The sequence below is a fragment of the Lynx canadensis genome, chromosome D1 (genome assembly GCF_007474595.2).
Source record: "Lynx canadensis isolate LIC74 chromosome D1, mLynCan4.pri.v2, whole genome shotgun sequence".
Lineage (NCBI taxonomy): Eukaryota > Metazoa > Chordata > Mammalia > Carnivora > Felidae > Lynx > Lynx canadensis.
In genome coordinates this window covers 66,474,654-66,492,388 of record NC_044312.2, presented here as the reverse complement: position 1 = coordinate 66,492,388, position 17,735 = coordinate 66,474,654, and the positions used below count along the sequence as shown (strand labels likewise).

Sequence of the window (17,735 nt, the reverse complement as noted above, 5' to 3'; positions counted from 1 at the left end):
TCCTTTGACATAATACACCCTTCTGAGCCTTGGTTTTTTTCACTTAATTTATCTTGGAGAGATTTCCATTATCAGTACATCAAACATTAAACATAATGTACCTAACTCCACTGTGTTACTGTACCATAATTTATTCAACCATTTCACAATTAATGGATACTTAGGCTGTTTGCAATCTATCACAAACATTTCTGCAATGATGTGTCTTTTTTAAAATGTGCAAGTATAGGGGCACGTGGGTGGCTCAGTCGGTTAAGCATCCAACTTCAGCTCAGGTCATAATCTCACAGTTTGTGAGTTCGAGCCCCACGTCGGGCTCTGTGCTGAGAGCTCAGAGGCTGGAGCCTGCTTCAGATTCTGTGTCTCCCTCTCTCTCTCTCTGCCCCTCCTCCGCTAGCACTCTCTCTCTCTCTCAAAAATAAATAAGTATTCTAAAAACATTTTTAATGTGCAAGTATATCTTCATTATCTAATTATTAGCCCTCACAAAAACCTTGAGAGGTAGGTACTATTATCCCTATTCTACAGAAGAGGAAAAACAGCTACAAAATTCCTAACTCAATTCAAGTGACCAGAAAAAGGACTTAAACCTAGGTGCGCTTGCCTCAAAACCTTAAACCACATCGAAATGACCACAACTTTCACCATAACAGTATTTTACTTATGTCCAAGAATACCATATTCGGAATCCCTTTTCATGATTTAAAAAAAAAAAAAAATCTCATTGGAAGGCCTGGGGGGCTCAGTCAGTTAAGCATCCAACTCTTGGTTTCAACTCAGGTCATAATCTCACAGTTTGTGAGTTCGAGCCCCACGTCCGGCTCTACACTGACAGCGTGGAGCCTGCTTGGGATTCTCCCTCTCCCTCCCTCTCTCTCTCTCTGTCCATCTCCCACTTGTGCTCTCTCTCTGAAAATAAATAAATAAGCTTTTAAAAAAGTTATTAAATCAAAAGTTTGTGTTCTTGAGATAATTATTTAAAACTAGTGATTTCTTGTGAAAATAACAAATCTTGAAAATTATTGGAAATATTCAAAAGCGACTGTATTATTCCTGTTTTCTGTATTATTAAAAATTCATGATCATCACTTTAAAATTCTTCATAGTCCTTAAAATGGGAAATTCCATTATCTTTAAATAATAAAAGTAAAAAAAAGAAACCCTAAAATGTATAGTTTATAATTTTCCCACAAGTTCATTATACAAATGAAATTGATGAAAAATTGGGACTTCCTTTCACTTTATTTTTCTTTCAGTTACTATGCTGCATGTAGAAATAACCTACAAATGAGGGAACAATGCCTCATGAGATTAAAATGAGATTTTAAAAATACAAAGTCAGAGCTCTCAAGTTATATCATGACAAATAATAAAAATTGCCTTACCCTGAATCCACTCCTGTTTCTTCTTCTTATCTGAGGCACTGATTTCAAAGGTTTTATCAAAACATTTATGAGAAAAAGGCATTTCTTCCCATCTTTGTCAGGCAAGGACTAACAAAGAAAGCAAAATTAGTTATTTTTAATTTTATTTCTAAGCATTGAAATTAAGTTCAATCTGAACTATTTACACAAATCTTGCTGAAATTCAACATCAATAAAAAAAGTCCATAAGAGCATATTTCTAATTTACAAAATGCTGTCCTCTAGGCAACATTACCTATGGTAATAAATAACCCTGATTAGCATACTTCATCTGGACTAGGAGAACCACCAACACCTGATAGGGACACTATGCTTTGGCTTTCCTAAGCACAATGACTCTTGTACGTGAGCACATCCTTTATAGGAACCCTGGAAGGTATACCCACGTATTGACTCCAATGGGCTATGAGACTTCTAAGCCAGGGTGATTCCCACATCTGCCTGATGCAGATCCACTCTCTTTGACCTGGGATGTTACTGCTAGCAAGCTGTAGCTCCTCTCCTATATCCTTATAAGTAGACTGGTATGGCCTATGATAACCTTGTGAGTATCCATGTGTAGTTGAATCTAAGAAGACCGCTTAGTGGGCAGTACAAACCCAGAGGCATTAATATATCTATACTATTTCATCCATCAAAATACACTGTCATTTATGAGTGAGATGTTAGGTATTTTAAATGTTCTTCAAGAAATACAAATATGGTGATAGTTTAGATATAAATTAAAACTCAAATTACTGTTCTTGAAGACTTCACTTCTTTACCAAATTAATATCTGGGAATAAAGTGTACTGAAAGTCACCCAAAATACTCAAAGGTAATGCTCCCATTTTCATTAGTTTTATTTACTATACTCAAAATGGCCCAGATGTCATGGTATATTCATGATTTCAAACACTGTCTTACTGAATAATTTTGTGCTCTTTTTTATGACTCCATTTTATTCAATAAATGATTCCTTAAACGTACAAACAAATCTGATTTAATCCCTATACTTTTTCCGTAAGATAGAAGATAAATTCACATTACAAAAAACTTTTGTCAGTTATCTCTGGTTTTTGGTTCAGAAACTATGGCAACTGTATGCCTATGTTATTTTAGAAATGTAAATTTTAAGATTCTTTCAAGACTCTAAAGTCTAGAAGGAATATAAAACACTTGGGCAGCAGGGGGCAGCAACAGAAAGAAGTAACAGTAGACTGACCTCCACACAGCAGTTTTCATCCAAGAGAATGTCTCCTTTCTTATCTTTCAGATCTTCACCCACATAATAAGAAATTATGTTGGGTTTTAGTACAAACCAGCGTTCAGTCCAGTTTTTCCGTCTATGGCCTTTTTTCATCATGTAACCCTATGAAAGATTAAATTTTATATAAATATCTGTTCTTTTTCTTATAAGAGCTGATATCTCTTCCTGAATACATGAATATCAGTGGTTCTTGACCTCTGGAGATCATGAACCCACTGAGGACCTATGAAGGCCAGGGGCACTATACCCAGTCAAATTCATGCTAATACATGCACACAAAAGTTTGCACAGAATTCTGGGCATGCAGAGACAACCCCTCTAACTCCACCCCATGCTACATACAGAGAGTAGCCTTAGGACTCCTGGTGCTAAAAACATTGTGATTTTTTAGAATTCCTTATCTTTTAGGGATACCTATTGAAATATTTATAGATAAAATGAAATATCTGGGATTTGTTTCAAGATACAGGAGAGGCAAAAGTAGGAGGGTAGGATTAACTATGTGTTGGTAGTTACTGGGGCTGGGTGAATGGTTTATGGGGGTTCATTTACTATTCTGTCTATTCTGATTAACACACACACACACACACACACACCCTAACAGTGATTCTCAGCAACTAAAACCTCAATCAATGAAAATATTAAAGTTGGCCAAATATATCTTTCATCCAATCACCTTCTGGCACCAACCTACCCTTCCTACCTGACCTCTCACTATTCTGGAGGATGAACTCCTCCAGATGAGCAGAAAGGAAAAGAACTGGACCAAGTAGTTAGGATTCTAGCTTCTACACTTGCACTTCTATACTTTCTTCCCACAAATCAGTCACAAAGGTATATAACTCATATTTTACTTCAGCAAAATTATAATTATAGGCCAAAGCCCTTCAGGGTTGTCTGAGAATAGATGAATTTTAAATAGTAAATGTACAAGTGCTGATACCCTATAGCAGACTATTCATTGTCATTATATAATATAAGCTTGACTGTATCGTTTGGTTATTATACCAAGTTCTAATCATATTACTTGTTCAGCTTCCTCATCCTTGGACATTTAAGCAAAAGCTATCTCATATTGAAATTCATCTGTAGTCCAATTATCCTGCCATCCTGGTGGGCCTAGAAGTCCTCTTTGGACACAGACCATGTCTCACATCTCTTTGTAGCACCAAAAACCTATACAAATGAAACCTCAATTAATGTTTCTTGATGGGTTCAATTAGGGAAAAAGAGCAAAGACACAACTTCACCTACTGAGCAAATAAAGGACCAAAGTAAGGAAATCCCAAATTGGAATTATTATTCAGTATAATAATGTAAAAAATATGAAAGAGCCGCTAAAAAAAAAAAAAAAAAACATGTAAATTCTATTTAACAATCATTAAGCATTCCATATTTATATCAGATGCTATGTAGGTCATAATCTAACAAGATAAATGCAACTTTGCTATATAAAGGTATTTACTCCAAAAATAAGGGTATTTTTCTAATTTTATAAAAATATATAGGGGTGTCGGGGTGGTTCAGTCGGCTAAGCATCTGACTTCAGCTGGGGTCACAATCCCACAGTTTGTGAGTTCGAGCCCTGCATCAGGCTCTCTGCTGTCAGTACAGAGCCCGCTTCAGATCCTCTGTCCCCCTCTCTCTCTGCCCCTACCCAGCTGGTTCTCTCTCTCTCTCAAAATAAAGAAATAAACTTAAAAAAAAAATAAAAAAATTAAAATATGTAATCATATGCATACATTCATGTATAGAATCTAGTAGTAAATCCAATCAACAAGAAAGGAATAAAGAATAAAATAAAATTTACAGGAATCCCACAATCCAGGAGTAATCACTTTTAACATTTTGGTGAGCATCCTTCCAGATAGCCCTACACATATATATCACATTACATGAAAGGGATTACAATATACTTCCTGTTCAACAACCTGTTTTTTTTTCTCTGAACAACATGCCATGAGGATCTCTCAGATCAACAAGTATGGATGTACACGTGACATGAAAGTACTTTAAAGATAGTTTGGAAATGTGGTCATTTAAACAATTCTTTCAAAATAGCAACTTCCCGATGCTTAAGTATACTTCAAAATTGTATCAGTAATTTTTTTTTAAGCCTAATACAAGACTGGGAAAATAAGAAACTTTATTCTTGTTCTAAATCAGTATAAAGGTATAAATGACTTATACTCAAATGAAAATGTCTTATTTCAAACATGTCAAAGTCTAAAGGTAAGGAGAAACACAGTGTTCCAGGACTCTTACCTGTTTCAACACATCTAATATAAGCTCATTAAAGACTTCATTAATTGCCATGGACACCGTCTGCCGATCCATGCCTTTGCTAAACTGTCCATTTCCAATAAGTTCAATCAGTTCCCACACAGAAAGACCATCTTTACTGTCATCAAAGTTGATTTTATAATGTTCAAATTGTTCCTGTTGCCAACCTCCTCCCATAGCTTCTGTAAGTTTCTTAAGCAGGTATTCAATCTATAAAAAGAAAAATTTTTAATTATTAATTCCTAGTAAAAAAAATAATAACTTTTAAACTTAGGTATGTATCCATGTTATTTACACTGATAAGGTCAACTTAGGAAATGTTCCTTTTTAGTTTCAAAATTATATCTTTAAAAAATCATGATATTATCAGAGGAAAGGTATAGATAAAATGCCACTAGTCCTGTATTAACCTTATAGAATAAGGACCAAAAACTGAGGGGCACCTGGGTGGCTTAGTTGGCTAAGCATCCAGCTTTGGCTCAAGTCATGATCTCACAGTTCATGAATTTGAACTCCCAAGTCGAGCTCTGTGCTGACAGCTCAGAGCCTGGAGCCTACTTCAGATTCTGTGTCTCCCTCTCTCTGCCCCTCCCCCACTCGTGCTCTGTCTCTCTTGCTCTCTCAAAAATAAAATAAACATTACAAAAAAATTTTTGAAGGAATCAAAAACTTATAACCCTCTAATAGTATAGTATATTTGTATACTATAGCAGAACTAAAGCAAACTGTACACATACACTTAATTGATGTGGTTTGACTACTCTCTGTTGGATAAATACTTAAATAGAATATCGATCTTACTGAATTAATATGCAAGTATTAATTAAATAAGCATCTCAAATTAGTATTTACAACTTAGTCCCCAATTTATAAATTTCCCACATAAGCCAATTATTTGAAATTTATGATGCTTCCTCCCATTATAACATTGACAATGTTGGAAACAATGGCCAAATTCCTACCCTGGGCTGAAAAAGCTTATTAAATCCTGAAAAACATACCTTTGTGTAGAACAGTAGAAAATATTGCTATTCAAATAACAGCAGGTAAACAAAACAGGCAATAATACTCACTGAATGAGAAACTGCTATCTTTTGGAAAGCCTGGGTTTCCTACAATGCTATCAAAGTCAACACATCCAAAAATGAATGCGTCACCTCTACCTTCCAAATGGCTTTCCCTTCTATTATTGATTTCAGTTGGGAACAACACCATTCACCCATGCCAATCCTTGTTCCCTATTCCTTTATTCCAAATCAGTGATAAAATCCTACTGTTTCACTTCCCCAGATCAGTGCTTTTCAAACTGTAGGTTATAACCCAACACAAAATCAACTTATTACATAGTCACCAGCATCTTCTTTAATTGAATGAAAATATTTGAGTTTACTCACAATAAAGACAAATGTTTTGTGGTTAGTTTGGTGTTGTGGGTATGCCTATGTGTGCTGGTCATGAAGTAATATCTTCCTATGGGTTATAGTCAAGAGAGAATGAAAAACTTTTTCCCAGACAATTCTCAAACCCATCCCCTCCTACTCCATCTACCTTGTTCAGGCCTCCCAGTTGGCATCCTTGCCTCCAGCATTGTTCCCTTGTATCTATATTCTGCCAGAGAAATTTTTTCAAAACATAACCTGAGCCTATCACCTCTCTCTATATTTTTTTATGTTTGTTTATTTATTTATTTTTGAGAAAGAGAGAAAGAGAGATAGAGAGTGAGCAAGGGAGGAGCAGAGAGAGACAGAGAGACAGAGAGACAGAGAGAGAGAGACAGAATCCCAAGCAGGCTCCGTGCTGTCAGCAAGAACCCAATGCAGGGCTCAAACTCATGAACCGTGAGATCGCGACATGAGCTGAAACCAAGCGCTGGATGCTTAACCAACTGAGCCACCCAGGCACCCCTCACCTCCCTCTTTAAATCCTGTCCTGGTTCTCTATCACCTCAAAGATAAAGGCCAAGTTCTCCTGTGTCCCTTGGTGACCACCATTCCTCCCTCCCATTTACTATCTCTAACATGTCTTCCACTATGCCCACTGCAGATTTTACACACTTCACTAATACCACAGATCAGGGGTCTCGAGCTTCTTCTGTAAAGGGTTAGGTAGTAAATATTTGAGGCTTTGTGCATCTCTATTATAAGTTACTCTTTGTTTGGGTTTGTTTTTTACAATGCTTTAAAAATGTAAAAACTCTTCTTAGCACATGGGCTAAACAAAAACAGGCTACGGGCTACATTCAGCAGTGAGCCATAGCCATAGTTTGCCAATACCTGTCATAGATTATAAGTTTACCCATTTAACATACTTGTTTATGCTTCTATGCCTTTCCCCACCGTGTCCTCTCTGTCTTGAATACCTCTCCTCATTTCTGCACCAAGCTAAATGGTATTCGTTCAAATTCTGTGTCGTCTAGGATATTCCTATTCAAAGTGAGGTATGAACAGCAGCATCAGCATCACCTAGGTTGTTAGAAATGAAGAATCTTGGACCCCACCAAAGACCCAAAAATCAAAATCTGCATTTTAACAAGAACCCAGGTACTTCCATATGTACATTAAAGTTTGAGAAAGCACTACTCTAGTAAAACTGCTCTGACCAACCCTAATCCAAGTTAGGTGTTCTTTTTTTTTTCCCCCCCAAAATTATTTTGAGAGAGAGAGACAGAGGATGAGCACAAGCAGGGGAGGGGAAAAGAGAGAGGAAAACAGAGAATCCCAGGCAGGCTCCATCCTGTCAGTGCAGAACCCAATATGGGGCTTGAACCCACAAACAGTGAGATCATGACCTGAGCTGAAATGAAGAGTCAGATGCTTACTCAACCTAGCCACCCAGGCACCCCCAGGTCAGTTGTTCTTCTATGTCACTCCACTTAGCATATTGTACTGAAATTATCTCTTAATCATTTGGATTCCCACCATTTTCTGAATTCCTTATAGACGGGACCATGTCCCACCTATCTTTGAATATCCAGAACTTAGCACCATACCTAGAATGTGGTAAAGCTCAATTACTGTTTATTAAACTGAAATAAACTAAGCTAAGCCTCAATTTTCTCATCTATGAAACGGGCATAACAACACTTATCATATAGTACTACTATGGGGATAAAATGAGACAAATACTGATTATTTTGCACAGTGTCTGACATGGTAGGTACTCCATCAATGTTATTTCCTTTTGTATTCAGTGGTGCATTATTCAAACATTTTTTTTTTTAATTTTTTTTTTCAACGTTTATTTATTTTTTTGGGACAGAGAGAGACAGAGCATGAACGGGGGAGGGGCAGAGAGAGGGAGACACAGAATCGGAAACAGGCTCCAGGCTCTGAGCCGTCAGCCCAGAGCCCGACGCGGGGCTCGAACTCACGGACCGCGAGATCGTGACCTGGCTGAAGTCGGACGCTTAACCGACTGCGCCACCCAGGCGCCCCTATTCAAACATTTTAAATGACATTTAATTTTTTTATTATTTTTTTAAATTTAAATCCAAGTTAGTTAACATGTAGTGTAATAATAATTTCAGGAATAGAATTCAGTGATTCATCACTTACATTTAACACCCAGTGCTCATCCCAACAAGCATCCTCCTTAATGCCCCTCACCCATTTAGCTCTCCCCCCACCAGCCAACACCCCACCAGCAACCCTCAATTTGTTCTCTGTATTCAAGAGTCTCTTATGGTTTGTCTCCCCCTCTGTTTTTATATTATTTTTGCTTCCCTTCCCTTATGTTCATCTGTTTTGTATCTTAAATTCCACATTATGAATGAAATCATATGGTATGTGTCTTTCTCTGACTTACACATTCTAGTTCCATCCACATTGTTGCAAATGGCAAGATTCCATTCTTTTTGATCACCAAGTAATCATCCCTTGTGTATATATACCACATCTTCTTTATCCATTCATCAGTCGATGGACATTTGGGCTCTTTCCATACTTTGGCTATTGTTGATAGTGCTGCTATAAACATTGGGGTACATGTGCCCCTTCAAATCAGCACTCCTGTGTCGTTTGGTTAAATACCTAGTAGTGCAATTGCTGGGTTGTAGGGTAGTTCTATTTTTAATTTTTTGAGGAATCTCCAAATTGTTTTCCAGAGCGGCTGCACCAGTTTGCATTCCCACCAGCACTGCAAAAGGGTTCCTCTTTCTCCGCATCCTTGCCAACATCTGTCATTGCCTGAGTTACTAATTTTAGCCATTCTGACAGGTGTGAGGTGGAATCTCACTGTGGTTTTGATTTGTATTTCCCTGATGATACGTGATGTTGAGCATTTTTTCATGTGTCTGTTAGCCATCCGGATGTCGACTTTGGATAAGTGTCTATTCATGTCTTCTGCCCATTTCTTCACTGGATTATTGGTTTTTTGGGTGTTGAGTTCAATAAGTTCTTTATAAATTTTGGATACTAACCCTTTCTCCAATGTCATTTGCAAATATCTTCTCCCATTCTGTCAGTTGCCTTTTAGTTTTGCTGATTGTTTCCTTTGCTGTGCAGAAGCTTTTTACCTTAATGAAGTCCCAATAGTTAATTTTTGCTTTTGTTTCTCTTGCCTTTGGAGACATGTCAAGTAAGAAGTTGCTGCAGCCAAAGTCAAAGAAGTTGTTGCCTGTTTTCTCCTCTAGGATTTTGATGGCTTCCTGTGTTATGTTTAGGTCTTTCATACATTGAGTTTATTTTTGTGTCTGGTGTAAGAAAGTAGTCAGGTTCATTCTTCTGCATGTTGCTGTCCAGTTTTCCCAGCACCATGTGTTGATGAGACTGTCTTTTTCCCTTTGGATATTCTTTCCTGCTTTGTCAAAGATTAGTTGGCCATATGTTTGTGGGTCCATTTCTGGGTTCTCTGTTCTATTCCTTTGATCTACGTGTTTGTTCTTGTGCCAGTACTATACTGTCTTGATGATTACAGTTTTGTCATACAGCTTGAAGTACAGAACTGTGATGCCTCCAGCTTTGGTTTTCTTTTTCAAGATTGCTTTAGCTATTTGGGGTCTTTGCTGGTTCTATACAAATTTTAGGATTGTTTGTTCTACCTCTGTGAAGAATGCTGATATTATTTTGACAGGGATTGCTAAAATTACATTTGAGAGAGGCACCTGGGTGGCTCAGTCAGTTAAGCATCCAACTCTTGGCTTTGGCTCGAGTCATAATCGCAGGGTCTTGGGATTAAGCCCCACATCGGGCTCTGACTGAGCATGGAGACTGCTTAAGATTCATTCATTCATTCATTCATCCTGTCCTCCCCACCCCCTCAGGATTCCTGGGTGGCTCAGCCGGTTAAGTGTCCAACTTCAGTTCAGGTAATGATATCATGGTTTGTGAATTCGAATCCTGAAATCAGGCTCTATGCTGTCAACACCAAACCTGCTTTGAATCCTCTGTCCCCCTCTGTTTGCTCCTCCCCACCCCTCTAAAAAAAATAAACATTAAAAAAAAAAGATTCTCTCTCTAATAAAAATAATAATACCAAAAAATTAAAATGTAAAAATAAATAAAAGAATGTTACCTATAATTTCCACTGCATAAAGACTCTGTAAATATTTTGACAAATATGAGGAAAACACAGAAATAGTAAGTCTAACTTGTTATAGATAAGATTGTGAGTTAATTTTTCTTTCTCTCCTTTGCACTTCTACTAATTTGGTTATAAAGCTGTTTGTGAAATAACATATTTTAGCAGAAAAAGAATGCCAACAATAGCAAAAACATGCTTGCAAAGAAATGTACATCCACAAAATATCACAACGTCAAAAAATATCAAGAGTTCTAGTAATTAAATTTGATGAGACACTATAAAGTCTTCTAATATGGAAATTATCTAATCTCCTAAATCAAGTATATAGTAAGTAGTCAACAAATATTTACTTGTTGGAGAAAAACACACTTAGGTCTTTCCTTTCCCTTGTTGGAGATATAACATCTACTGTTATCAGATATTATTATTTTCTTGGTTTTTAAATAGAAGTAACAAGGATCAGGGGTGCCTGGGTGGCTCAGTCAGTTAAGGGTTTGACTTTACCTCAGGTCATGATCTCACGGTTTGTGAGTTCAAATCCCACGTGAGGCTCTGTGCGGACAGCTTGGTGCCTGGAGCCTGCTTCAGATTCTGTGTCTCCCTCTCTCTCTGCCCCTCCCCCGCTCGCAATCTGTCTCTCTCTCAAGAATAAATAAACATTAAAAAGATTTAAAAAAAAAAAGAAGAAGAACAAGTAACAAGGATCAGGGCACCTGACTGGCTCAGCTGGTAGAGCATGTGACTCCTTATATCAGGGTTGTGAGTTCAAGACCCATGCTGGGCATAGAGCTTACTTTAAAAAACAAAAACATAGGGGGCGCCTGGGTGGCGCAGTCGGTTAAGCGTCCGACTTCAGCCAGGTCACGATCTCGCGGTCCGTGGGTTCGAGCCCCGTGTCAGGCTCTGGGCTGATGGCTCAGAGCCTGGAGCCTGTTTCCCATTCTGTGTCTCCCTCTCTCTCTGCCCCTCCCCCGTTCATGCTCTGTCTCTCTCTGTCCCAAAAATAAATAAATGTTGAAAAAAAAATTTTTTTTTAAATAAAAAAAAAAACAAAAACAAAAACATAGGATGCCTGCATGTCTCCACTGGATGAATGTGTCTCAGTTGGTTGAACATCAGATGCTTAACTTTGGCTCAGGTCATGATCTCACAGATTGTGAGATTGAGCCCTGCGGAGGGCTGGGCACTGATAGCACAGAACCTGCTTGGGATTCTCTCTCCCCTTTCTCTCTCTCTCTCTCTGTTCCTCCCCTGCTCTTGTGCATGCTCTCACGTGCTTGCTCACTCTCTCTCTCAAAATAAATAAACTTTAAATAAAAATGAAAAAAAAAAAAACAATTTCATTTGTGCCTAGCTGGTTCAGTAATTACAGCATGTAACTTTTAATCTTGAAGTTGTAAATTCAAGCCCCAACTTGGGTGTAGAGATTTCTTAAAAATAAAATCTTTAAAGAAAAAAAAAAGATGTAGTAACAGGGATAGTCACTGGAGGAGAGAGAAAGAAAATGGTAAAGATTAGAGAGAAAGAAGAAAAAAGGACAGAATGTACCAAAAAAAAGGAAAAAAGATTAAAGACAAGAAGAGACTAAAGAGAGACAAGAGAGAAAAAGAAAGTTAAAAAGGACATTAAGATGAATAATTGCCCAAAGTAAAATAACTTAAAGGCATTAACATGCACAGAAGTTCAATCTCCCTAATGCAGTAAAAAGAAGGGCCCATGCTGTCTGATCACAAGGTGGGATAAAGGCAGTACAAGCACAAGTAGAAGTGTTAGTAGTAAGGCCAACAGAAGCATATGCATGTGGTCACGTGGATAGGCATGACAAAATGGTGCATTGGACTGACCATTCATACTATAAATCGGGAAACAGCCTTAGCTTTTCTTCATCTACTGTGAATATACATCCACTGTGAATATACCCAAGTCCCTCCCACTCCAAGCTTCAGTTTCTCTTGTATATCCAATGGTCTTTAATAATGTTAGTAACTGAGAGTACCTGTTAGTAGCAAACTCAGCTCTAGAGGCAGCTTCCTTGGTTCATCCTAAACCTTTATGAAGGTGCGCACTCCCAAACCCTCCTGAGTTTGTCATCCGCACCCAGCAACTGCTCAGCATTCCCAGTGATTGTCCCAAATAATCTAGACTTATTTCCTGCTGACTTTCAACACAATCATATACTTATCATTACCAAATAATTTAAGGATCTCTTAATTCATTATATTGGGCCAGGAAGAGACAAACATTCCCACTCTCAACTATTCAATTACACTAAATAATAAATCACGTGCTGCCGGGTTAGTCTCGAGTGGCCTGCATCAATTCTAAAAGCTCATTCAGTTTCAGGAAGCAGCTTACTTCCTCCTTCCAAGCAAGTTTCACCAAAAATAACAAAAGAATAAACTTTCAAGCTGCATGTGATTTTCAAGGGCTTTGGCTCCAAAAATCATGTTGTTAAAAGCTCTTTCCCTGTCATCATTAAAAAAGGGCCTTTACTGGTTTAATAACAATTTAGGTTTTATTTCATTCACTAAGGATCTCTTAAAACTATTTCAGTTTTGATATTTAATTGCATCAAAGCAATTCTTCCAAATAAGTCCACAACAGACACATCCTGTTTTGTCCTTGGCTCTGCGGAAAATGAATGCTAATGAAAAAAACTATACAGACACACATTTCCAGGAATATCATTTGACAAAAATTAAGGAACCATCTTAAATGGGAACATACTATTTCTTGAATTATGCATGGTGTAAGTCACTTAAACATTTATTTAATATTTTTGATACTACTTTCTGGGTCATGGGAAACTGAATCAAAATCAAACATTTATACCACTTATGTTACTCATATAACTACCACTGTTACTTATATCTTATATAGCATTAATCAAAACTAGAGAATAAAATCTCAGTTAAAAACATTCTGGACTCAAACAAAATACAAATAATTATTATGGTAGATGGATGACTGGAAACATAAAAATTACCTTAAACTTATAAAACCTAAAAACTGTTGGTAAAATTACAAATTAAACTCATATATGCACTCATGACAAATTAAGACATTACACTTCAAAATTTATTTTTAAAATTTATCTATCTTTACATTAAATTTTACTAAAACCTCTAAGTCTAAAACTAGTTCAAAATATGGGGCTTTTTTAATGTTATTAAAGTATTTAGGAAGGAAACAAAATGTAACAGAGAATGACCACCTTAAGAAATATTATGACTCTAGTATTTTCCATAAAATAGTGTGATCTTGAGTTTACAGTGCTTCATCCAAGGACAGGAGTTGTGCTAAGAGCTTAATACATAGCCATATTTTAACAGGAGGCTGGTTCAGCAGCCAGACAAAGCAATTCCACATAAATCTGTCCTGATGATTCTTTCTCCAAATAAGTACTTCTGGCCACAAAGAAAGGATCTATAAAACTAACTCTAATTCTAAATCTAAGCAGAAGAAATGCTGAGAGGGTTAAAGATGTCAAAACAGAGTAATAAGTCCAAACAATAACATGACAAGGTATGCTGCCTGGCTATTCTAAACAGAGGCTATTCCCTTCTGGAATGAGATTAATTTGTTTAGAAGAAACACAACCAAAGACATTCCTAACAGCCTGCAGAGCCTTGGCAGGGCTCTAGAGTACAGAAGTGGATACAGTCATGGTACACCTCAAGGCTCATGTGGGTCCCAGTTCTTCAGGCCACCTGAAGCAGTTTCTTAGGCAGAGCAATCAGGAAGCTAGTGCTGACCAGCTCCCTTCATAGCCCATGGCTCAACAATGATTTAAAGCCAATGGCAAGTCCTCCATATCAAGCAAGTGCCCCCTTGAGGAACAAGGTAAGTTTCCTTAGTTACTAAGGAAATTTCTAACACTGAAATCAGGACAAGATCAATTTCAAGTCTACCATGAATATTTTAGTGATGGTAAGAGCCCAAACATCACAGGTAAGAGACCCACTCCACCTCCAATTCCAAAGAAAACACAAATAAACTTAGAACACTAAGCGTAACTACAAAATGTTTTAAAAGACAACACTGGAGATTTTATTAGCATAATTCTTCCAAGCAACAGCTAGGTTTTTAAAATACCACCAGAGGGTACCTGGGTGGCCCAGTTGGTTAAGCATCAACTTCGGCTCAGGTCACGATTTCACAGTTCATGAGTTCGAGGCCCGTGTAGGGCTTTGTGATGACAGCTCAGAGCCTGAAGCCTGCTTTAGATGCTGTGTCTCCCTCTCTCGGTCCCTCCCCCACTCACATTCTGTCGCTTTCTCTCTCAAAAATAAACATCAAAAACATTTTTTAGGGGCTTCTGGGTGGCTCAGTCTGTTAAGCGTCTGACTTCAGGTCACGATCTCACAGTTCGTGGGTTCGAGCCCCACATCGGGCTCGTGCTGACAGCTCAGAGCCTGGAGCCTGCTTCAGATTATGTGTCTCCCTCTCTCTGCCCCTCCCCTGCTCACGCTCTGTCTCTCTCTGTCTCTCAAAAATAAAAAATAAATGTTAAAAAAAAATTTTTTTAATTTTTTTTAGGGTGCCTGGGCGCCTGGGTCAGTTGAGCGTCCAACTTCAGTTCAGGTCATGACCTCACAGTTTGTGAGTTCACGTCCCACGTTGGGCTCTGCTGACAGCTCAGAACCTAGAGACTTCTTCGGATTCTGTGTCCCCCTCTCTCTCTGCCCCTTTCCTGCTCATGATCTGTCTCTCTCTGTCTCTCAAAAATAAACATTAAAAAAAAATTTTTTTTTTACTTTTAAATACCATCAATACATCTTTTTCAACACCTATCAATATTCCACTCCTTCTATATGTCTCTGTATTAAGCTAGACAATTTTCATGGACAAGACTCCATAACACATTTTATTCTTCATATCCCCCCCTTTTTTTTTAATGTTTATTTATTTTTGAGACAGAGAGAGAAAGAGCATGAACGGGGGAGGGGCAGAGAGAGAGGGAGACACAGAATCTGAAACAGGCTCCAGGCTCTAAGCCATCAGCCCAGAGCCCGACACGGGGCTCGAACTCAAGGACCACAAGATCGTAACCTGAGCTGAAGTCAGACGCTTAACTGACTGAGCCACCCAGGCACCCCACTTCATATCCCCTTTAACATTGACACACTATCACATCATTATTGTTACTAAGCACTAAAAAACTGTTCCCACCACTACGTAAAACTGTGTTCTACTTGATTTCCAATGACCACCTAATTGGTAAATCCAAGGGCAACTTCTCACGTATCGCCCTCTAATTTTTCTGTAGCATCTAATGCTAGTAACTACTTTTCTGCTTCTTAGAACTTTTTCTTTCTATGGCACTCATGACTCAATACTCTCCCAGTTCTCCTCCTACCTTATAGACTATTCAATTCAGCTTCCTGTACCAAAACTACTTCCTCTTCCTGTTACAGAAACAGTCCCAAGGTTCCGTCCTAAGCCCTCACTTCTCCCACAGTGGTTTCTTCCTCCTTGATCTAACCTACTCCCATAGCTTCCCCATCTCTGTCTCCAGCCCTAACTTCTCACAAACTCTAGAAGTGTAATTCCAGTTGAATACAGGACAGCTCCACAAGTATGTCCCACTTAAAATACCAATGTACCCAACCCATCATCAGACACCATATCTCCAACTTATTCATCATCCTGTCATTCACACATAGACACTATTTAGTGAGCACTCATCATGGGGCCAGACATTATGTTAAATGCTTCACATATATCAACTATTTTAGTCCTCACAAGAGTCCAATGAATGAAGTAGCTGTCCCCATTTTACAGATGGGGAAACCCAAACAAAGAGATGAGTTAATCTCTTCAAAGTCACATAGTTAAAATGTGGTACAGTCAGGATTTAAAGCAGGCAGTCTGATTTCAAAGATCATGCTTTAAACAACTACACTCTATTACCTCCCGATTGCCCAGGCCTGAAACCTGCCTATAGGCCTACACCAGGCACTATGAACTTTTAGCCCTGTCACCTCTAGGTCCTTCCCATCTGATCTTCTTTTCCATTCTCACTAACATCACTATACTTCGGTCCCCATATGCCACTTACCTTCTCTCAACTTCCCATCTCACATCTCTCCATATTTCATCTATTTATTTGACACTCTCTTGCTTAAAAATCATCAGTGGCTCAGGGTGCCTGGGTGACTCTGTCAGTTAAACATCTAACTCATGATTTAGGCTCAGATCATGATCTCACCACGGTTGTAGGATCAAGCCCCATATCAGGCTCTGCGCTGACTGTAGAGCCCACTTGGGGTTCTCTCTCTCCCTCTCTCTCTGCCCTTGCCCCACTCTCTCTCTCTCTCTCTCTCTCTCAAAATAAATAAATAAATATTTTAAAAAATCATCAGTGGCTCACAGCTCCCCATTGCCTACAGGATAAAGTCAAAACTCCTTCTAGCCTCATCTACCACCATTCTTCTTCCTTCTAGCATATTCCAGTTAGACAGGGCATGTGTCATTCTTTTTGACTGCCTAGCAACGAACCCCCTTCTTACATCTAGGCAATTCCCTACCTCCCAATACAGACAATAAAAATGCAAATGGACCCTTTCCAGGACTCCTTTGCAACTATCTCATGGTACCTGACAAAGGCCATACCAATTACATGTGTTATCCTCTGACTATGAACTGAAAAGTGGGCACAGAGAATTCTCTCTGGTAGCAAAAACAGTTGCAAGAAGATCAGAGTTCCTGGGCTGCACCAAATGTTCAGGGCCAGAGGTTTTCCATGGCACAAGTACAATACCCACCCCCTGGTGGCAGCAGTTTTTCCTCCAGTGAGGAACTGGAGTGACCAGGATAGTTCCAGAATGATAGCATTCAAACCTGGTCTCAGCCATCATGACAATTCTGTGAGCTACCCAATATCCTTTTTAAAAATTCCTTTTTGGGGGTACCTGGGTGGCTCAGTCAGTTAAGCAACTGACTTTGGCTTAGGTCGTGATCTCACGGTTTGTGAGTCTAAGCCCCGCACTGGGCTCTGTGCTTGACAGCTCAGAGCCTGGAGCATGCTTTGGATTCTGTGTCTCCCTCTCTCTCTGCCCCTGCCCCACTCACACTCTGTCTCTCTCTCTCAAAAATAAACATTTAAAAAATTAAAAAAAAAAAAGAACATGCCCTTTGCTTTTACAATTTTGTTCACTCATATAATTTTGCCCACTGTTTCTTCCACCCAGAATTCTTCTCCATTAATCAAAATTCTTCCCATCTTTTAAGGCCCAGCACAAGTGCTAATTTCCCCA

The 17,735-nt window shown here is 38.5% G+C and overlaps 1 protein-coding gene across 1 annotated transcript in view; it reads right to left on the bottom strand.

Annotated features, from left to right (window-relative positions):
- The window catches only part of SWAP70 (switching B cell complex subunit SWAP70), a 79,098-nt gene that overhangs the window by 17,728 nt on the left and 43,635 nt on the right, over positions 1-17,735 (bottom strand). Inside the window, 4 exon segments of the mRNA XM_030331652.1 lie at positions 1,386-1,454; positions 1,457-1,493; positions 2,629-2,775; positions 4,939-5,166. Coding sequence (XP_030187512.1) covers positions 1,386-1,454; positions 1,457-1,493; positions 2,629-2,775; positions 4,939-5,166 — 481 coding nt within the window.